A 22,304-nucleotide genomic window follows, 5' to 3' on the forward strand; every position below is an offset into this window, starting at 1 on the left:
TGAACCACAAGTGCGAGGGTGACCTGCCCGACATGTTCTCGAAGAACACGGTGGTGCGCGTGTAAAAAGTAACATCTATATTGGTCTATCGCTCTATTTCTCTTCGAAGTCCTCCTGGACATATTCGCGCATCCCAATCAAATTGCATTGCCTGATCAACGCTACATCCCATCATATACGTTGCCGGCACGGTGGTGAGTGCGGACTAGTCACACTGCCTCTTCTTATATTCATTTCTTTCGTTTATTAGCACACCTGCCACCTAACCCGGTGTCTATTCCCAAGGTGTCGAACCATTATGTGAGGACAAGGCCCGTCAGTTTTTGCGCCATGCCCCCCGTGTGCACTCAATGCGTATACTCGCCGACGAACATTTTCACCTTCTCATAGTCCTCCCTATCAAGACATGGCTCCCAAGACTGCTGTCTTCATCCTGGCTGGAATGACTTCCAAACATCGGATGCTTACATCTCTTCCTGCCTCCTATGCTGTGTCATTGTTATCTACCGGACTTGCCTCCCGATTTGAAATCTATCATGGCCCACTGTGCTGTTCTGGAGAGCTTAACCGTTGCAATCCTTCATAAGGAAACAGTAGATGAGCTGTCCCTGCTGTCTGACGCCATCCGTTCATGCAAGCACCACGTAGCTCTTCGTTGTCCATCGCTAAACCTGGCAGCATGGGAACATCTCTCCGACCTCCCTACCCTTCCCAACGTGGTGATTTATGGGTTGGGTGGAGAAGTCAAAGTCCTTTCCCCGTCGGGCTGGCATAAGTTCAATTTCGCACTTTTCCTCAACATCAAGGTTCTTTGGTTCAGATATGAATGCGATGTAATCACGGTCATGCGAGACTCTGAATTCCCCTCGCTACAAGGGTGCTCGACAACTGGTACTTTGCCTTGGGAAGAGGCTGAGCAACTTTTCCATGCACTATCACAGTGCAAAGAAATCCGCACTGTTTATTATATCGAAACCCAATCTCTGAGTTGGACGGACCGCTCAAGCAACTATGTGACGGCGATTAGACAGTTTCTTTATTTCACGCAGCTGCAAGTTCTGCGGATATATTTGTTAATTGCCCTATTGCAACCCTGTTCAAGTTCAATATTATTGTGATGCCATTACAGGTCGTCTTACATCCAACATCGCGCTGGCGGGATTTCAGCGGCTAGTAGCTTGTGTGACTCCTCCATGCATGGTGACGTCGAGATTTAATACCGCTGGAATCCAGTGGAACCCTCTGACAAGTTTCTGGTTGGGGAAATTGGCTCTAAGTTACTTCAGTTCCATGAAGTCTAAAGGTGTTCGGCCGAATTCCGGCATTACACATACACACCGGCATTCGCCTCCTGACCTCCTTCCATGTGTGGTGTCTTGCAGAATAAATATAATCTACAGGCCTAGGTGTGTCTTTCTGTGGTGCATCTATCATATCCACGTCTTCTTACCGGCTACTCCACCGCGGTCCCAATTTAAGTTTGTTATCAGCCAATTGATACAACTCAAGGTTCCTCAGGCTTAAATGGCATGTGCTAAATTCAGCGTCAGCATGTCTCGTGCTGCTCCCCCGTAGATCACATACATACCCGAATACCAACGGGTCATTCGTGAAACGCCAGAATCATACATTTACTAGTACTACTCACACATCATGATGGCTTCACTCAAGCACACCGGTCCATCAACGTTTTACACGGAACTAGCAGAGTTACCCGTTCCTGTGACTGCTGATTTCGTTGGCGGTGATGTAGACACCCGCCCAGTTGCACGAGTCACTTATTCTGTTCGCGATCACGAGCGTAACACCAATCGATCTCTAACCAAGACGTTCCCCGTCATTAGTACTTCTGGGTCTGACCAACATACAACCCCTGCAGTCTCCCATGATTCATCTGAAGTCAAGGCGTTCATAACGTCTCCTTCCAAGTCTCGTCAGGCAATTCTGCGAGAGGTCACCGATGGCGCAGGTACAAAACGAATCGTCGAGATCTGGGCAGGCACCCAGATAGAGGCATCCTTGGATGTTACTAAGTATCATGACGTTTTCCATACAGACGGTCAGTCGAACGATCTTTATAAAAGCTCACGAATATACTATGCTCATCGCATTTAGAGATCCTATCGTCGCTCTCATTCTCTCCGTCGGAGACATCCTTTCTTTACACTGCTGAAGCGAATGTCGACGCCGACGCCGACGCTTCAGACGATCCTTACCTAAAATTCAGATTTACCCCGAACTTTGGTGAACCATCTCGTACGAAGAAAAGACCCACGATCTTTCTGTTCCGCTGGACAAGGTCCACAGCGTTTACCAGGGCCGCTAAGCAAGACATGTTACTTTGTGCGCTCTCACTGGCGCAGGTCACTCAAGTACCTGTCCTATTCGGCCAAGCTACTTTTGCAACAGAGGATGTCATCTTCGCCACTGGATACGACCACACCAAAGACGGTCGAATACTGGGGGTTAAATGGTACTTCAATCGTCCAATGGGCATGTGGGAGCTTAGACTTCCCGAGTCAGCAAGCTTGCATGGAACGCCTTTTGGCACTAGAATCTCGTGCAACTCACTGAAGCTGACACCACTAGAACGATCTTGTCGTTCACCTCGTGTATTATACGACGACAGTCAAACACCCGTGAAGCTCTTCTGGCTTTCGAACCCCGTTGGTGGTGCTCATTCATCTTGTGTTTCTCTGGAATCTCGCGATCTCACTGCTGGTACCAACAAGATCGTCGTGGACACCGTCATGGAGACTACCCCGGAAAATCACTTCCCAGGACTTTATACGGAGTACAACATGCCTTCCAGGCCCTTTGTGCATCGCGGAGACCACGCATATCTCGTGCTCCACTCCACATGGTACTCGCGCACAACTGTGCTCGTCATTGACACAGAAACAGGAGCAATCACAGACGAGACAAAAATGCGCGACGGCGAACCTATGTACAGCTGGAACGTACTTACTACAGACAGCAAGACACACTTTATCTGTTCGAGGAGCACGCCTACTGCCCCATCTGAAGTATTACTGGGATACTTCGATGAACATGGGAACCTCAGTTGGAAAGTCCTAGACAAACCAATGATTTCTGTAGAAAGTACGGTCGAGTCACTTCGGTTCCTGTCAATGTCTCATCTTATCTTTCAGCGGAGAATGCGCTCAGTGACCTCACTGCATCAATTATACCCATCGGTGCACGTCCTCCTACAGAGACCCTCGTTATTCAGTCAAAGACGCTCTCGTCGAGGACTGGCCCAAAACCTGTTTGCGTGACCTTTCTACATGGAGGACCTCATTCGACGTCAACGACAGCGTTCTCACCAGCCAATGCTGCACTAGCCCTAGAAGGATGTAAGTATCTTTTCCAAGCTACGCAACTACTGATTACTACCAGCACGCCCGCAGATACCATCTCCCTCCCCAACTATACCGGTTCCATGGGGTTCGGCGAAAAATACATCAGAAAACTTCTCGGGCATTGCGGGACGATGGACGTAGAAGACGTAGTAGAAAGCGTTAACGAGCTCATCCGACTCGGTATTTCAGAACACGGACGACAAGTCGTCCAAGGTGGAAGTCACGGCGGTTTCCTCTCTGCGCACCGTAAGACCCCTTCTCTCCACCCAACAGCGACGCACTCATTAATAAACAAACTTCACACTCAGTGATAGGACAATACCCAAACCTATTCAACGCAGCAGTTATGTGCAACCCAGTCATCTCAGTAGGCGAGCTCACAGGATCCGACATCCCCGACTGGATCTACGACGAATTCGGACTCGAATTCACCCCCCAGTCGCTCATGACGCCCATCACGTACCAAACGCTATTCGAAGCATCGCCAATCGCGCATGTCGATCGCGTACGTGCGCCGGTTTTGGTAGTGCTTGGAGAAGACGACTTGCGTGTGGTTCCAACGCAGGGGATGCGGTTCTATCATGCGCTCAAGGGGAGAGATAGGCGAGTGGAGATGTTGACGTTCCCGAAGGAGACGCATCCACTTGACGGGGTGGAGGCGGCGAGGGTTTCGTGGGAGGCTGGGAGGGACTGGTTTAAGGCGTTTGCGGAGGAACATTGATCATGTGGTAGCGCAAGTAAGTCACATTCTAGGAGGGTCATTTATGATCTGAAGTGATGGTATAATGTAACAGTAACACGCTGCCTTGCAACCGTGATACCTATCTAAAGTTCAAGAAATGCTGGGGATGGTTCTCCGAAAGAAACTTTCGAGCAACGTCCGCGGCCTCTTCGGGATGAGGCCTCGTTGTCGTGTTACCGTGATTGCGCGCAGTGAATACACTACCGCATCAATCTCCGACCATTTTTTGGCATCGCTTGCAGAGTTATAGAGATGCAGACTGCCTCAGTACTTAGTATGAACCCGGTTATTATAACCGCACCGATGATGGTACTTAACTGACTCACCACGAAAGTCCTGCTGCAAATAATTTCGTCAGCAACTATCAGGCGGTACAAGCAGCTTGTTACTCACACCTGAGGCAAAGCCGAAAAAGTTTTAATGGCAGATGCGATATAAATTTGGAAACAAATTGTGCATATTTTGACCCATTTGACAACCATGTATATTCAATATCAGACCTTAAATTTGTGAGTTATATGATACTTATACAAATTGTACAGTTATCAATGGGTCCTTGAGACACTATCACTCCTTGATACAAACACATCTCCCGCATTCACAACACACTTCATAGTCTCAAAAATACTTCCACAAGGATAATTGACCTTGCCTCTCACATGGTCTCAAAATTTTTATGAACTTAATCAGGGAAATTGCTTTTGAGTTGTGTGTTTTCACGCCCCGAAGCCTCATTCTGAAATTTATAATCCATCTTATTCAACATTATTCAACACTAAACTGCTTTATCATGCATAAAACAATCAAAACTGTATTAACAAGTATCTAAGCTCTCCAGAACATGTAAAATAGCTGGAAAACATCATGTGTGGTGTAGAAAACAGTGTTGGCTAGTGTTGCGAGCTTAGACGAGTGTGAACTGTTTTGCTATAGTTGGATATAAGCTAAGATTAGCTAAGCAGTCACGTGTCTCAAGGAACAATAATGGGCAAAAAAGAGGTCCCCTCACTGTTTTGGACGTTGTGCTCGAGTGGTTGGATATTTTTCTCTAACAATTCAGATCTGGAGTGTTGAGGTAGACTACTTGTCAGGAAAAATATGACAGAGTTGTTATCATGTGTTGTATAGGTGTGGTACATAAATTTTCAATTTTGTGTCTCAAGTACCCATTGATAACTGTATATAGAATATGCTAAATTTGATGGCATGACATGTTCAAATTTTGAAATTCAAACTGCTTTGCCCTTAGATATGTGACATATTTAGCATTTGTGCATGAATATTGTAGGTAAGCAATTTCAAAACTTGTTGACAAATATGAGCGGCATACATATTTGGAATGGAGTGTTCTTATTGGGCAATAACAGAACAAATTGAGAATATTACACTTTGAATCTACACAAATAAAATATTATCATTATATTTTCAATATGGCAATACATCTGTCACTAAAATAGATGTCCCCCTTTATATTCTAAATATAAATGACAATAGATTCAACAATTGAAGTCAAATTTGACAGGCAATCAAAGTTAAGATCTAATTTTACATTTGCCCATTATTTGTTTCACTGACATATTAGGTGAAATGTCTAAAATATTTTATAGCATATGTACCAAATATTCTCCTCTATCAAACTCAGTACTGTCTCAGGTGTCACCATAAATGAGAGAATCACTATCCTGCAACACCATCACCAAAATTACCAAATCCAGACATCACATGACAAGTTGAAATTTCTGATGCCACTAACAACAGATCCTCGTGATATCTGACATTTGAAATATCAACATGATATGATGACGTTAAACATACCAACTATCAGACATAACTCATCTAGTAGTATACCTGTCAGACAGACATCAGATACTTTCAGATATATTCAATGTATTATGTAGAGTAATTCCAAATAGATATGGGTGAAACACCTAAAGGGTGCCATAGCCTTCTTCTGTTAGGAACCATGCTTGGATGGAGAAGCGGAGGGGTCGGGGCTTGGCTTCAGCTCTTGTGCTGCACCCTTGGCCAAGTACATGCCCTGAATTTGGAGTGGAGTCGACAATGTCCAACGCTAGGATGGGCAGACCACTTTGGTCTGCTTTATGGGTTGGGAGGTAAGAGCTTCTAGTGGCGGTCTGACTAGAAGCAGAGCGGGTGAGGCTGTTAGAGACCTTGCTTGGACAGAGAAGTGGAGGGGTTGGGGCTTGGCTTCAGCTCTTGTGCTGCGCCCTTAGCCGAGTACATGCCCTGAATTTGGAGCAGATCTGACAATGTCCAATGACAGGATGGGTAGACCACTTTGGTCCGCTTGGTGGGTCGGGAGGTAAAAGCTAATAGCAGTAGTCCGACTAGAAGTGGAGCAGGGGAGGCGGAGGAAGTGTGTCGGGATGGAGGGGAGTAAGGGGATTGGGTTTGGTTGGGTCAGAGAAGTAAGAGCAAATACTTAGAGTGCGGCTCTAAGTTGGAGCAGAGGGTCAGAGGTGACGACAAGATAAACTTGTGTCTGGAGAGGGAGCAAAGTCCTATGGAGAATTCCCACTAGTAGAGACTGTGGGAAGACAAGTAATATTAAGACTGGGGAGTAGCTATGTACAGGATATGTTTTATATACTTCTATTTAGGAGGCAGTGACTAGTTAGTTCTTGGTAGGAGGCTATGTACTGAGCACAATTTGTAAGTAGACACAGGTGAAAGACATAAGTTGGAGCGGATATCAATATGTATGCATTGGATCAGTTAGTTGAGTGGTTATGGGAAGTACCGGTGATCTGGGAAGTAAGTACTATGTGCAAATGGGGAAAGTATATACCTAAATGGAGAAAGGAGTTTACAGTAGAATGGATGGTGTGGAAGACAACTGATGAGGTGGTCGAGCGGAACTGTAGGAGCAGATGTGGGAGCTGACTGGGTCGGGCAGAGGGTGGACGGAGTGGAGGTGGTAGGTAAGTGGGGGAAGTATGAGGTCAGGCAGAGCAGATATTAATATCAGAGGAGCAGTCAGATCAGGTATATGACAGAGGCAGAGAAAGTGTTTAGGGGCAGAGGGGGATAGGAGGATTGATTGGATAGGTTGGAGAAGTAAGGGTGAATATTAGGGTTTGGGATAAAACTATTCAGGTAAATATTAGCAAGCTTTTTAGCCAGTCATGTGATGTCATCATGTGATCGTTTTCAGCCAGCAAAGAAGTCACTACAAATTCTAGCTACTTAGCCAGCGCAGAAAACACACCTAAGACCATTCCACTGGCCACTTGTCATCACCATCATCAAGTTCCAGGATCTCCTCCGCCTTACCCTTACCCTTATTCTTCCCTGTGCCATCAGGAGCTGAGTCAGCCAACACCACAAGGAACCCATCAGCACTCAAGTCTATCTCGGGTTCCACATTGAATTCGATGTCGTTGAGTGTCATGGAACTCTCCTGCATATCATCCAACCAAGTACCAGCCTCATCTTTTTCGATCTCTTCATCTCCATCATGGCTATTGGTTGACAGTAAGCTGTTCATTGCATCATGTTCCCGTTTGCCATCTTTCAAATTTGACCCAAATATTCAAGCATCTAGGTTGTAGAAATTGATGGTCGGACACTCTGGACATTTTGACTATGCTCGCGTGAGCAAGGAGCTGAAAATATCGGTGAGTACTTACAGCAGGATCATACATATGCCACTGCCTAATTTGAGTCATATGTCGGAAATTTCCTAAGTTGGTTGCAACAGCGTGCCTGTGAGACTCGGTTTCAACCATATTGATACCAAGTCAAGATATCGGTACCTAAGTTCTATTCTTAATGCCCAGTAGTAATATTTATACCAAAGTCACTTCATTGATACTGATGTGTACTATTGATACCAGGTCTTGACTTTAGTACATCAATTACAATGTTGTTCCAACAAGCACTGCAGCACTGCCAACAATCAATTATTGCCACACCATCCTCTCAACACTCCTTCACCATCAACTTCAGCCCTCGTTAGTATCTTCCACTCTACTTGTTACAGTTGCCTCCGAATCAGAGACAAACAGTGTCTGATTCATCTGAATATTACCATCTGGATCTTAGACTGTCAAATCAGAATTTCGCCTGGTAATAATAATTTAAATGTCAGTCCACCAGCCCTTAACTGATTCAGATCCTTCAAGCTTCACCTGCCAGCGCTTCTCCATAAAAGTACACTATTCCTGTACTGGGTGCCCTTACACTTAGACTGGACTTGAATTGTCCCTGTTTCAACATAGATGCCTGCCGATTTGCAGTGATCCTGTGATCATTGTGGCCAATCCTTCCATCGCCAAGGATTCCGAACACACGAAAAAGCTTGCCAGAAGCGATTGGAACAAAGGCAAGAGGAGATAGAGCTTGCTAGGGAAATTCGTCGAGGTACGTTGTCTATAACATTATTATGGTTTCATGCTCGTTGACTAATTTCTAAATTGTAGAACGAGAACAGGCACAACAGAGTAGTGTGTTTATCGGTGAACATCCATCTGTCAGCAGCTCATCTCTTCGTAAGTCATTGTATTAATACTGATTTATCGGACATTGATGCAAGCTACCATCAATCGTTCAGAGGATGTTTATTTCGATTTCGATAATCAGATAGACTATCCGGATGACGCTGACATGGGACAGACTGATTCCGATCGTATGTCTTTATGATTTTTTTTTGTATTATTGTGTTTGCAACTTACATCCATATAGATCTTCCACCACTATCTGCAACAGCATCACCTGTACCTCAACACGATGTGGATGATATAAAAGTGGAATACCACCCCAGTAGTGGTCACCCTACCCAAGTGTACCATTTTGAGGACTATGGTCGTGGCGCCGGTGCCCCAACAGCTGTTCCGAAAGCAGATCCTGAGCCCTGGAAGCCATTTTGCACTCGTATCAACTTCGAGGTTGCAGAACTTGCCCATGAAGCTGCACTCTCTTACGAGCAGCTGGACCGGCTCATTGAACTCGTTCATCACAGTAGGTTCAAATTGTTTACCCTCTGGAATCACAAAGATGTGCGAGACACGTGGGAGGTGGCGTCATTCAAAATGACACCTGTATGTACTATTCATTAACATCATATGTAAAGTCTATGCTTATTGTGCTCCTTTCATGTAATAGTTTACGAAGGAGGAAGTTGTTGTGCCCTTCCAAGGGATCGATAAGACATTCCCGTTATTTCATTGCTTGCTGTGGGACTGGGCTATGGATCTACTTCAAGATCCACAAGTAGGTCCGCATTTCATCTTCGATCCCCAAAGGCTTTTGAAGTTCGACGGTGAGAAGTTCATTCGGTTCATTCATGAGCCGTGGACTGCAAATAATTTCTGGGAATATCAAGTAGGTCACGTCCTTTTTAATATCCTGTTAAGTGTCTGCGTCATGTACCAACTGAGGATTAATATTGTAGTCAAAAATCCCACCGGACGCAAAACCTCTTGCATTTATTTTGTATGCCGACAAAGCCAAATTATTGTCGTTTGGTCATGTGAAAGGTTATCCTGTAGTTGCTCGCTGTGCTAATCTTCCTATTGTGGTTCGGAATGGAGAAGGCTTGGGTGGGGGGCATGTTGTTGGTTGGCTACCTATTGTTCGCTCTACAATTCCTTGCCAATGATGCTGACATTATTAACACTCAGAGCTTTGACAGGTAAAGGAAGATAAGAAGCATTCCGGAAAGCCTGCTTTTGTCAACTTCAAGAATGCGGTATGGCACGCAGCGTTTCTGATGATTCTTGCCTGTCTTGCACCACTATCGAAGTTCAGTTCTGCCATTAAATGCTGGGACAATGTTATTCGTGTTTTCTATCCAATTGTGCTCATACTCTCTGCAGACTACAAAGAACAGTATGTATAATGCTATTAGTTCCTTTGGTACTATTAGATAACATCTGGATATGTTCACTGTTGTAGGGCTGTAATGGCATTGATTCATGGTTTGATGGGCAAGTTTCCTTGCCCTATCTGTCTAGTGCCTCATGACGAGCTTTCTAATACACTTAATGTGTATCCTCTCTGCACATCTGTAGACACCAAGGCATTACGTGCTCAAGCCCGAGAGTCTACTACATTGCAGGCAAGAGAGCAGATCTTGAGTTCCCAGAGCCTTTGTGATGTTGATGTGGGTCTCTCTTTTGTTTGTATTTTACTTAATAATCTACCATTGTTATCAGAGCTCATTTGATGTCCTCGAGCACACCAATGTTCACAAGGCTCTATCTCATGATAAAATCCACTTCAACGACGAGGGATTGTTCAGTGATCACACATGGGCTGAACTGTAGAAATGGGTCGAACATTTTGGTCGACAGGCTGCTGTGCAGATTGACAGCTTGTGAGTCATTTTTTCAGCTGGATTTTTGTAGGCATTAATTTAGATTGTCAGCTTTCAATCAGTTCCATGTTGGCGAAACCTGAATCACTTCAATCAGGTTATATCAGTATCATTTTCCGATGGAACAAAATACGAAGACATATCGAAGGCAAGCCTAGACTATTCACTTTTTGACATATTATTCACATCAATTTAGCTTATCATCTTTGCAGCACATAATGTGTTTGACTGTGATACGGATCCGGAGGCATATCTCCTGCTCCATTGTATCTGAAGCTATGTAGAGTTTAATATCTATGCTTCATTACAGGTCCATACTGAAGACACCATCAAAGATGGCCAAGAAGCTTTGTCAAAGCTCACTGAATTGTTGGATGTATGTATCCCTCATACTAGTATATTATTGATCTGTGGTGTTGATTCAAATTTTACAATCAGAGATACATTGAAGATACAGCAGAGATTTGTGAGAAGTCCTGGAATTTTCCTAAGAAACATCTTTCCACCCATCTCTTCGATGATATTGAGGTGAAAGGTGTCTCCCAAAACTATAGCACCAAGCCTAATGAGAAAATGCATGGCCTGTTGAAAGACACTTATCAAGATCGTACAAATTTCAAGAACTTTGCTGAACAGGTAAGCGATTTCTGAATCCAAGTCTGCATGATAATTTAAATTTTAAAGATTCTCCAATACAACCATGACAGCCTGGTTGCAGAATATATTCGTGGCAAGTTGGATTACCTCGACACTTGGAATCTCAGTGTGTCCAATTCAGAAGATCAACCTGATACTGCACTGGAGGCTGATGAAGTTGATCCGACAGAACCAACTGATGCACAGCATTTTAGTCTTGGTTCAAAGCAGGCAGCAATGTCATTCATAGACATCAAGGCAGGTAGTGTGGGTAACCCAGCATTTGACAGATTTCGGATCAAGCTAAACAGCTTTCTGAACCATTCATTTGCCGCCAACAAGATACCATTTCCGGATGGACGACGGATCCAACTGACTGCCAGCGAGATGGTGAGTTGATGATGTTTGCAGCTCCAAAATGATATAATTTGTATCTTACTCTGAGTCCTGCTCAGATCACAGAATATCAATTCCTTAAAGTCAATTTTGAGTTGTTTGTCGACTGGTGAGTGTCGACGGACTACCTTCGATGCACGCCAATGTTCCACGGCTCACCACGATATGATTGTATCATCTTGCAGACCAACACTCGCATCATCTTTGGAAAATTGATGTTGATTTTCACCTGTATGGTAGGGGATGTTCAGTATGCTATCACGCTTGTTCTTCCATACGACCAACCGGTTGGTGTTCGTCCACAAAAGGACAAAGCCTAGGGCTTCTGCAGAGTTTTTTTCAGTTCACTCAATTATTCGGGGTTGTATGATAGTAGAGGATGCCAGCAGACCTGATGAGTTTTTGGTTGTTGACACAGGTATGTTCCTTCAAATGCAGGACATCCACAGCCAGTGATTGGATTCTTACTTCCTCCCTTATCTCTGAATCCCTGCCTTAGACTAATAGCCACCTCGATCCTCATCAGAGCAAACCCATTTCTTGCCATTATGGTCTTCTTCCATCTTGCGATACATGGTGCCTCAGACTGTAACTACTGTAACTCCCCCTCCCCCAACAGCTTCCTCAAATTCAACACCTCAACCATCACCTCACCATTCAGCCTACTCATAAATCTCACTCCCGATCCAGCAGCTGATCCCGATTCCCGTGTCCGTGCTACTTCACAGGACATCGAGGACCTACCTCCTTGACGCTGCCACTGATGAAAGGAGTGCTCTCAATGCCCACGACCAACAGCCACAGTCTCCCTGTGCTGTATTGGCTGCCCCCCAGTCCAAGGGTATCCCACTAGGTCCATTAGATCAACCTGGCGAACTCAGGACCTATCAAACCCATATTTTGCCCCTGCCGTCACGGGCACCCCAGGGTCAAGTACAAATATCAGTGCATGCCTTTTTTCATGAATGGATCTTGAGTTGATGACGTAGCACCAGCTCACAATGGCTCCCCACTAACATCTCCTAATGCCATTGTCCCTGCCATCACACCAGCAACTCCACCCACTATTCCTCCCACCACCTCTTTCCCCCCAACCAACTCAATCGGCCAGCGCATCTGCCGCCAATGTGGTTTACCAGGGTGCTACAAAAACAGCAAGTGCATAGAAAAATGGGGACCTGGGCCAGAAGGGCCTGGTACCATATGCAACCACTGCAGAAAACAAATGAAGTGTGTAGAACGGCAGGGGACGACTGATGCAAATGTGGGTGGCAGTAGTAATGCCAATGCAACTCAATTGCACCGTATGGATACCATGCTCATATTCTGATACAGGTGCAGGTGTTCTGAATACCGTGTTCACTGTAACTACTACGGTATTAGTTACGTCCTACTGAAACTAATATCTAGTCCATCCTCTGAGATTTTCATTCATACCACATACTAAAAAGGCGCGTTTCAATGAATTGTCAATATGATTATGTCAGCATTTAATCGCGTTTTCTCACTAAGTTCACTGGTTGAATTCAATGTTCAATATTGCAACTTCTCAATCTTAGTCCCAAGCCAATTGGGACCACAATTCAAGCACATTCAATGGATGTCAAGCAAGTGCAGGTGAGTCTGCATCATTAGTCTTCTAGGTCAAAGCATGTTGAGCTAATAGCATGACGTCTGAATCTCTCGGTTTTAAATATTAAACAGTGCTTAGACTGTTTAACATTGTCATTGGTCCCAATGGTGCATTTAAGTTTCAATGCCAGCTGGCCATCAGCACTTAGAGATGGCGCCACACAGGTAAGTTGCCTTGTGTCATATTGTCATTCACCCGCATGCTGATTTCAATTACATGTCAAGGCTATGCATGATGTAATTGCCCTTGTGTTTTCTTTCATCATGTTGTTTGGTCCCGGTCCAAGTTGCACAGCCAATATTTTTGACTAAATGGTGGGTCCGTCCGTCATTATTTTCCACACTGTGTTTTACTCGACTGTACCAGTTCTTGTGATGCCTCAGCGTCCCATCGCACATGATGACTCGGAGTCTGAGTTAGACTACAATGACGTATCTGAATCAGATGCACCATCATCTGTCGCAGTAGGGATCTCGTCAACCACTCAGTCATCAGCTTCTGTGCAGGGTGGAGACATGGAAGTAATGTTAATGCCTTGCTTCACTCACATTTGGTGACCCTAACTTTGTGCATCTCAAGATCATTTGAAGTCTGCAACTAGAAAACCAGTCGCTTAAAAATAACAATAGGACTCTGGGAGAGAAGAACAAAATCTTGGCATCCAATCAATGTCGACGTTCGAGTGTGCAAGTTCCTGACGAGCTGAAGGCTTACAACGTTGAACTCTCGACCTTTGCCCGCAAATATGGTGTTATTGCTGAGATGTTCCCACCTGAGCACCGCATTCTCAGATTGCCCGTGCCAAACCCTCCGCCTGTCATCATATCTGCTAGTCGCTACGCAAGCAAGAGTGCCAAAGAACTTTGTCTTGTGATGGAGGTGTATTCACTTCTACTGGATCACCTCTATTGTTTCGTACCTACTTCTCATTTTCAATCATTGGTATGTTAGTTCATATATTTCATTGTGCAACCAAACACTGATTGATATGTATTGTAGCTAGAGCAGCATCTCCAAGGTGGGTGCTCGAGTGAGATTGGCAAACTACGCTTGATGGCAGGGTGTATCTTCGGTCTGGATTTGTCCTACTGTGACTTGAGTTTCATGAAGTGGGATACCATTCCTGAGATCCAGAAGATGCTTGGACCAGGTACCGCTGGTGGTCGCTCCTCCCCGTCAAAATTTCCGCCCGTCCTTTTTACAAATCAAGAGATGGACCCCACGATGTCCACGGTGTTCGGTAATTGGGAACCACTTGCAAAGGTAATTTTTTAAGCTTCACTCTTTGAAGAATATCATTTCGTGCTAACGGATTTACATAGGCAATTAGGATCGTGATGTTTGGAAAGAATTCACTAGACATTTCCAGGTGGCCATGTGCTAAGTGCAATGCTCAAAAATGGGGCACAACATCCTGTACTCCCGGTCTTCTTACATGGGGTTGGGTCACAGTGAGTTCTATTTCTGCTATGGTCGATCGTCTGAATCAGCATCTAACTATTATTCTTTAGTTGATCTTCATCCTTTCTCCCAACACTTCATTCATGAAAGCTGGAGTTGGCGCAAAGTCTCGGCTACCATATGCTGCCATGTTTATGGCCTACAAGCAGCTGTGGGTCACCCTTTGGGATCAACCTTGTATTTGCTTGATCCACAAAAAGATCGACACCTACGTCTGGCAATCGTCCTCGACTTCCAATGTTGTGACATCTGACACTGACAGCGAAGACTTTACCTTCTGATCTGATGCGTTTGGCCATCACAAATGCAGGGTGCAAGGAATCTGACTTTCCTGGACCTGACTACTGACAATGATATTCCTGGACCAGTCACCCCCATTTCACCCATAGTCATTCTGGCAGCATCTGAATCAGCCCCCCCTCCTGAACCTGCAGTACTGGTCATTGTTCCTGCTGCACTGGCCATCCCAGTGCTTGGCCCTGCAAAAACTACCACTGCTCTGGATCCCAATCCTACAACCCTCCTGCCTGCTATTCTGACCCCAACTGTGGCATCTGCGGGCACAGCTGCTGTTACAGTCACTGTGGCCTCTGAATTCCCTCCAGCAGCCGCTATTGAGGTTCCTGAAGTACCCAATGACATAGAGATTCTACTGGTGGCGGCAGCAGCTCCATCCTCTGGTCATCGGGGCTGAGGAAGGAAGGCGGGGATGCTGGTGCCTGTGTCGAGTGGGCCAGCAGGTGAGGAGGCCAGCCAACCGAAACGATCCCAGAAGAAGTAGTATTAAGGACCTGCCACCTACAGACTGCTATTACTGTATTATTCAATATGTTTTGTTGAGGATGGGTGCTAGTTGCAATTGGATTTACTTGCTCTCAATGATATTTGAATTGAATTGAAACCTGCCTGTTTGTATTCCAATGTCGTTGAGACACACTTAGGTTATTTGGATAAGCCTTGGGATCTAGATTTCAAGGTACCACAAAATCAGCTTGGACAGTTGCAGCCAATGGTCAATGTTGCTGACTGGGTTGAAACCCTGATTGAAGGCATGATTGTGACACAAACTCAATATTGTAACATGAATTGTAACACAAATGTAATGTCACACTCTTTTATTGCAACCTATTGGGACCTTGGCTTGTCATTGGATCATTGCAACATGTTACAAGGCGACGAAACCCAATTAGGAAATTTCCAACATATCCACCATGGTATGGACATCTTGACGATTTTGCAGTGCAGAGTTCATGTGCGTAAACATGGACATTGTATGCTCTTCTGGCATCGAGCTAGGTCGAACAGAGAATATCTTGATGGCAAGTGTCTTTATCGGAGTAAGTGAACCATATTTTTGTGTGAGAGATGAACTGACCACAAGGATATTCCCCTCAGGAATTCTCATCAAGTGCATCCACCATGATAGTGTTGATTGCCCATCTTTGAGGGGGGTATCAAATGGATATTGACCACATGCGTAACATTCAAATTGACAAAGAAATAGTTGCTGAGCCTCATGACCAAGTAATTTTTTGAGAATTGCATTCTTTTTGCCTTCCACTTCGCCTCAAGAAGAGCTTTCAAGAACGTGAGGACATGAACAAAAACAACATAGTTTTGAATGGTGGGACCGGAAGACTTGGAACTTAAAGTCTTCGCACTTGATGCAGGAAGAACAATAGTGAGGGTGAGTGGGTTTAGGTTCTTCTGAAATATTTTGCTGTGAACATAGCCTGTAATATGATGTTGTCAGTGTGGTGAATGAGACTTTCTTGGCATGCTTACGTGGATGTAAATAGAGGGTGGAGATGGGAGCATCAGTTGAACCCTCTGACAGGGCTTCACGGAACTGAGAGTTAAAGATCGCACGGATCTGGCCAGCCTCTTCTGGTGAGAACGGATTGTTGTCACCAGTCGAAGATTTGTTTTAATGTAGCACCTATTGCAAAGTAGTACAGGCCAATGTCTGATAAATCAGTCTGTGATGACTCGAGACAAGCAATTGACTTTGCGATTGGAGCCATGATGAGTATGTAGCGAGCTACCTGAGATTCGAAATCAAGTGAACGAGGTGAGCTGCTCAGGAGGAGGCCAGTGACGTGTGATTTGTGAGATGGGAACTTTACATGACCAGAGTCAACAACCTGGCAGAGTGCAGGGGAAACAACGCTTGAGTGAGAGGGACAAAACGCAAACAGTCGCAAAGTGAGTCTTTCCAATGCCTTCCAGACCACGCCCGATATCCAGTGACTTGCGGGCTTTGTTCAGAGCATCAGTGGCTGCATGCGAATTTTTCGGAAGTAGGTGATTATTGATTGAAGATTCTTGATCATCTGTGCATCGAATCAAAGTATTGATTCAACTTGCGAGCGAGCAACAAAGGTGAACACTCACAGATGAAAAGATGCTCAGCTGTGTGATGTCCTTACAGAGAAGATTGAGGTGATGGCAGATATCAGGAACTTGGATAAGAGTTTTGATATCAGCACACAAAAGTTGACGAGCGACCCTTGTGTTTCCTGTATTGTTGGACGTGATGCCCACAAAATGATTACGTCCAATGAGGTCAATTGCTCTCAGGACCATCCAAGTAAGGAGCTTGCCTGTGTGTGACTCATCAGAGTTCTCCTCACCTTGAATTAGGAAGCTCAAATCCATCTGGTGTCGTGAAGTGTATGGTATATACTGACTGCTGGCATTTCAGTTCCTCCTCCATCAAATGAGACGGTCAGGTTAAAGTGTGAATTGAGAAATTCAATGACTAGCACGCGTACATGTGCAGCCTCCTTTGGGATATGGCTGTCGGCGATGATTGAACCCGATGATGGATGGTATGATTTATTGGCAATCACAAACAGATCCTTCCATTCTTTATAATCCGCGATGTGTGGTGGTAGAGCTGCAGTGCAGATAAGTTTGACAATGGCAAGGTCCATGTGAAGACCAAGGACCTTCCATCCTGCATTCCCGAAGTCAAGCTCAATCATTGTAGGTTTAGTTGGTATAATTTCAGCCTTCTGCTCGTCCCCCAGAGCAGGATTAGGCGCTGGCACCTGCAGCTGCTGTGATCCACTTGCCTTCAAAGCGATATCAAGCTTCGCACTAACACTTTCACCACCCAAGTATTGACTTGCAGCCTGACGAAGTGAATCATCCACTTTACTGCAAGTGGCTGCATGTTTGAGGCAACAGGCGAGGTTTTGTGGATAACCAAGGCTATAATCACAACCTTTGCCTAGACACCAAAAATGCTGGTCCTTGGCTTCACATTGCATTGGGTCGGGGTAATATGCCTCAAAGACATCATCAAGAACACTTGTGTGCAGCCTGCCCAATGGATCAGCTCACCTTGACTTTCTTTGATGGTACATCAGTCTTCGACTTTGTATTACCATTTGACTTTGGTTATTTGTTAGCTAGCCATTGAAAAAAAATCGGTTTCGAACCTCACCATGACAAACGAGCACTTTTTAGGGCTCTTTTGAACACTGACAGGCTGCTGAGTTCTTTGGTGCAGCAGGAGCTGCCTTATGGATGGACTTTTGCAGGGACTCGCTGATGGTTTTCCCTGTGATGCTGTCATTATTGCTGTTGTTGGTGTCATCGAAATCGCCAAAGTCGTCGAAGTCAGCAGGTGTGAGATGGTGGCTGGGGTGAGAATATTTCTCCAGATTTGAGCTGCTGTAAGTAGCGTTAGCAAAGAGTGACTGATAGCGGAAAGACACAAATGTTACTTTGGTGTCATCAAAATCGTCGAAGCAGCGGCATGAGATGGTGGCTGGGGTAAGAAGATTTATCCATATTTGAGCTGCTGTGAGTAGCGTTAGCAAAGAGTGACTGATAGTGAAAAGACAAAAATGTTACTCACAGATAATGTGTGCAGGTGGGTATCAATGACGGCCACACCAATCTGCATCCAACCTCCATCTAGTGCATCACAAGTGGATGAGAGGAGAGGATAAGATTCCGGAAGAAAGTGATGGGCTGATGGCATTGATGGCAAGTATACCACATGAATATTGATCTTGTTGGCAAGTGCAGGCAAGAGGTTGCCATCCGAACAAGACAGATGTGTGTGAATGCAAGCCACCACTCAACTGTGTGACAAATTGAATCTGGAGCTTCATGGCATCCAAACGAGTCTCCAAAGTAAATTGTATGGCTTGAGCTGTCAATAACAAGAGATAGCCAGTGGTTGGAGTGGACGAAGCAAGTCATTCCAATAGGTCTTCATGCCATTGGCTATGTCCTGCCCAACCTCGCAAAGTTGTGAGCAATCGTCTGCACCAAAATAGTCTTTACGGTGACGTGCCTCGAAGGTGGTCCTGAGTTTATTGGTGAAGTAGGTTTGAAGAATGTTGCAAAATGGGGCAAGGATGATACTACTTTTGATCTGCCAAAGGATGAGTTCAAGAGCAAAATTGATATTGTTGTCGCAGAGCCAGCTCCACGAGGCAAATTGTGCCAGCTTGCTGATAGGCGAGTGATCCATGAAGCCACAAACATTACCCTCCCAAGGAAGCATTGATAAATGCATTTGAAAGTTAGATGCGACTGATGAACTGGCCTCTGAGGCACGCAACTGTTGCTCTACAAAACAATGTGCTGCCTGCCATTTCATCAATGGAGGTATAATGTCTTTTGCAATTTGATCCCAAAATGCGATTAGCCAGAAGGGGTATCTATAAGTTGAGTTGGTGTGAGCATATATAACAGAGCACTTCCCAGCATTCCAAGCCTCTGGCGCCACATGCACAAGTGCCGTAATGATTGGCTCAGTTGGGATTGGCAGCGAAGATAGGAGAGCATGATCAATTGGGCTGGGGTGCAGGTGTTCCAAACAAAAGTATTGCTGAATAGTATTAGGCAGAACAGCCTGAGGGGCAGAAGTCACAGATGGAATGGAAAACTGTATGAATGCAGAGATGGGAAGATCTGAGGTGGGAAAAAGAGTGGCGGCCAGATGCTCTGGAATGGAATAGATCTGCATGAATGCAACATCACCATGATGCTCGGTGTGGTCATGCACCTCGACGGTATTCGCAAGGCTCATCAATGCGCTCATCCCTCAGTGTGGGCACTGGGTTTGGTGAGTCGAAAGTGCAACGCACAGGTGAGGGCTCATAGCCTCACACCAATTGCTGTAAAATATTTAAACATTGTATGGCTGCTACATAGTATGGTAACTAGTTGATAATATGTCAGTAGAAGCTAGCCGGTGGGTCAACTCAAGTCTCACAATGATATTCCTGACCTGATCTGCGGTGTATACATGGATATCTGAGGCACGGGCAGCCATATAGAGGGTTATTAGCATTATTAGCCATGTGATTTTTGGGATGAGTTATTAGCAAGACATCAACACAACACCTGTCTTCAAGCCCCAAGGATGCTATTCATTGCTTATCAGTGGTGTTTGGAATGAGCCGCACTGCTGTGTGTACTTTGTGTAAATCTGTCATATACTGGACCCAAGCACCTCCAATACCACCTATGAACATTCCCACTGCTGGTCCGACCCCCTGTTTCCCTGTCTGCTCCATCCCTCCTTCTCCGACAATGCACGAAGTGCATCTCAGCAGGACTAGCCCTGCTACCTCTGCCCGACTCCACTCCACTCCTCCAACACTACCCCTATTTCCTCCGACACCATATCCCTACCATCCGACCCTATCTGGAGCTCCACTCCTCCGCCCTATTGGTCCGACCGATCCTACTCCCTCCACCATCTCCAGCTTTTCCGACCCACTTGGTTCCTCCACCTTCACTCATATCAATCCACCTGACTATCAGTCCGTCCAACCACCTCATCAGTCCACTCCTAGACTAGGAACCACTCAACTGGTCCTATCTCCTTTTAGTATCATAGTTCCTCCTTTCGGATCACCAGTAATCCCTATACCTGAGTGATTATTGATCCATCGCAGTACATAGTCTGAATATTACCTTTTCTAAGCCCTGCTCTCTTATCCCTGTTCTTGGGCAAAACCCTTGACAACTCCTGTTGCTGGCCTAGGGGATTGACTCCCTAGGTCAGCTGCCTTCTATGCTCATCTGACTTCCCATGCCTCCGCCGCCTTTCCTGCGTGTTGGACTTGCGACCAATACTCTCATACAACTATCCTTTGTGTTTCTATTCTGCTTTGGACTTCATCCGAGCAGTCTCCTCCGCTCCAGCTCCTACTGTTAGCTCCAGTGCAGTAGACCTCCGACTCTCCCCTGTCAGGTGGACCAAGCTCTGCCCAATGTTCCCATGCTCACCCAGTAGTCTGTCAGGTCCTCCTTTGGAGGACCTCTGCTCCTGACATCCTGTTGGGAGCTCTGTCATATACCTGATCTGACCAGCTCTGATATCAATATCTGCTCTGCCGATTCTGCATCCTCCCCGCTTTCTGACCACCTCCACTCCATCCTGTCCTCCGCTCCTGTCCAATCATCATCCTGCATCCGCTCCTAATGCTTCTGCTTGACCACCCGACCAGTCACCTTCTATAATGTCTCCATTCAACTGGAACCTCTTTCCCCTTTTAGACATATACTTTCCCCTTCGGTACATAGACCCTTACTTCCGGATCACCAGTAACTCTTCTTACCACTTGATCACTGATCTGACATGTACATATTGATATCCACTCCGACTTATGTCTTCACCTGTGTAAGTACTTACAAACTATATCCTTGGTACATAGTTTTACAACATAAGTCTCCTAATCACTGCCTCACACTCAGAAGTATATAACATATCCTGTACTTGGATAGGTTTTCTCAGTCTTAACATTACTTATCTTCTTGCAGTCTCTACTTGTGAGAATTCTCAGTAGGACCTTGCCTCCTCTGGACACAAGTTTCATCTTGTTGCCTGCCTCCAACCTCCGCTCCAACTTAGAGCCATGCTCTAAGTCTTCCCCTTGACTTCTCTGCCTCTATCAATGAACCCCCTTTGCTCCTATCCACCTTCTGCACTATCCTCCGCCTTCTCCGCTCTGCTCCTAGTCGGCCCACCACTGGTAGCATTTACTTCCCTGACCCTCAAGCGAAACCAAAGCAGTCCACTCATCCTACCTTTCAGACAATGTCAGGACCCACTCCAAATTTGGGGCATATACTTGGCTAAGGGCACAGCAGCAAGAGCTGAAGCCAAGCCACGACCCCTCCGCTTCTTGAGCCCAGCACAGTACCTAACAAGCTCGTAGAACTCAAGTCGGACTACAATCCAAAATTAGGGACATGTACTCGGGTAAGGGGCGCAACATACAAGCTGAAGTCAAGCCCCTCAGACTCCGTCTTACCCCTGAGCATGGTCTTAACAGTTGAAGACAATGGGAGGGGATAGCAGTGAGGTGACAAGATTAGTAGTCAAGTAATAGTAAGTGGTGATGAAAAAGGAAATGTCATTGCCTAGCATGGTGAGTCTCAAGTCACACTGCAATGCTGGTAATTTATAAATAGATATCATTACTGGTGTGCGCAATATGTGAAAGGGCATGGCTTTGGGTGAGAATCCAATGACAAGTGTGATTTTAAGTTCAAAGTCAGTTGGTATTTTCCAGCAATTGTCATATACTGATCCAACCACTCCACCAATATCAATATCTGCTCCACCCGACTCTTCATCCCTCCCGCTTTCCCCGTCACCTCCGCTCAACCCGTTCTCCACTCAGACATGTCATGCTCCGCGCATCTGCGCCAGGTTCAGCTTGACCGCCTCATTGATTACCGTCCATATTGGTACCCATT

General features: G+C 45.5%; 7 protein-coding genes across 7 annotated transcripts; 4 read left to right on the plus strand and 3 right to left on the minus strand.

The window, feature by feature from the left end:
* Positions 1-536: 536 nt before the first annotated feature.
* On the plus strand, positions 537-987 carry EDB91DRAFT_1246692 (uncharacterized protein; the record flags this gene model as incomplete). Its single annotated transcript, XM_041322694.1, has 2 exons — positions 537-877; positions 942-987. The coding sequence occupies 2 exons, from the start codon at positions 537-539 to the stop codon at positions 985-987; spliced, it is 387 nt and encodes a 128-aa protein (XP_041178920.1).
* Positions 988-1,656: 669 nt separating this feature from the next.
* On the plus strand, positions 1,657-4,083 carry EDB91DRAFT_1246693 (Alpha/Beta hydrolase protein; the record flags this gene model as incomplete). Its single annotated transcript, XM_041322695.1, has 5 exons — positions 1,657-2,059; positions 2,116-3,102; positions 3,153-3,356; positions 3,411-3,608; positions 3,677-4,083. The coding sequence occupies 5 exons, from the start codon at positions 1,657-1,659 to the stop codon at positions 4,081-4,083; spliced, it is 2,199 nt and encodes a 732-aa protein (XP_041178921.1).
* A 3,250-nt stretch (positions 4,084-7,333) lies between these two features.
* On the minus strand, positions 7,334-7,630 carry EDB91DRAFT_1050501 (uncharacterized protein; the record flags this gene model as incomplete). Its single annotated transcript, XM_041313536.1, has 1 exon — positions 7,334-7,630. A coding segment is annotated over one exon (297 nt), but the record flags the coding sequence as incomplete, so codon positions are not given.
* Positions 7,631-8,652: 1,022 nt separating this feature from the next.
* Positions 8,653-11,972, plus strand: EDB91DRAFT_1236508 (uncharacterized protein; the record flags this gene model as incomplete). The annotated part of the gene is made up of 17 exons (XM_041321469.1): positions 8,653-8,752; positions 8,809-9,164; positions 9,229-9,447; positions 9,518-9,697; positions 9,758-9,954; positions 10,021-10,228; positions 10,281-10,387; positions 10,493-10,589; positions 10,638-10,707; positions 10,765-10,817; positions 10,880-11,077; positions 11,126-11,204; positions 11,268-11,467; positions 11,533-11,574; positions 11,659-11,766; positions 11,789-11,891; positions 11,923-11,972. 17 exons carry the CDS (start codon positions 8,653-8,655, stop codon positions 11,970-11,972), a joined length of 2,367 nt encoding a protein of 788 aa, XP_041178923.1.
* Positions 11,973-14,288: 2,316 nt separating this feature from the next.
* On the plus strand, positions 14,289-14,812 carry EDB91DRAFT_1016563 (uncharacterized protein; the record flags this gene model as incomplete). Its single annotated transcript, XM_041312493.1, has 3 exons — positions 14,289-14,369; positions 14,429-14,557; positions 14,618-14,812. Coding segments are annotated over 3 exons (405 nt in total), but the record flags the coding sequence as incomplete, so codon positions are not given.
* A 1,159-nt stretch (positions 14,813-15,971) lies between these two features.
* EDB91DRAFT_1246697 (uncharacterized protein) lies at positions 15,972-18,561 on the minus strand (the record flags this gene model as incomplete). The annotated part of the gene is made up of 10 exons (XM_041322696.1): positions 15,972-16,300; positions 16,353-16,454; positions 16,507-16,711; positions 16,764-16,900; positions 16,997-17,200; positions 17,254-17,860; positions 17,916-17,966; positions 18,019-18,055; positions 18,108-18,378; positions 18,432-18,561. 10 exons carry the CDS (start codon positions 18,559-18,561, stop codon positions 15,972-15,974), a joined length of 2,073 nt encoding a protein of 690 aa, XP_041178925.1.
* Positions 18,562-18,738: 177 nt separating this feature from the next.
* On the minus strand, positions 18,739-19,620 carry EDB91DRAFT_1246698 (uncharacterized protein; the record flags this gene model as incomplete). Its single annotated transcript, XM_041322697.1, has 1 exon — positions 18,739-19,620. The coding sequence occupies one exon, from the start codon at positions 19,618-19,620 to the stop codon at positions 18,739-18,741; it is 882 nt and encodes a 293-aa protein (XP_041178926.1).
* Positions 19,621-22,304: the final 2,684 nt, after the last annotated feature.

This window comes from Suillus paluster (genome assembly GCF_016628075.1).
Source record: "Suillus paluster strain FC165 chromosome Unknown EDB91scaffold_16, whole genome shotgun sequence".
In the NCBI taxonomy this organism is placed as follows: domain Eukaryota; kingdom Fungi; phylum Basidiomycota; class Agaricomycetes; order Boletales; family Suillaceae; genus Suillus; species Suillus paluster.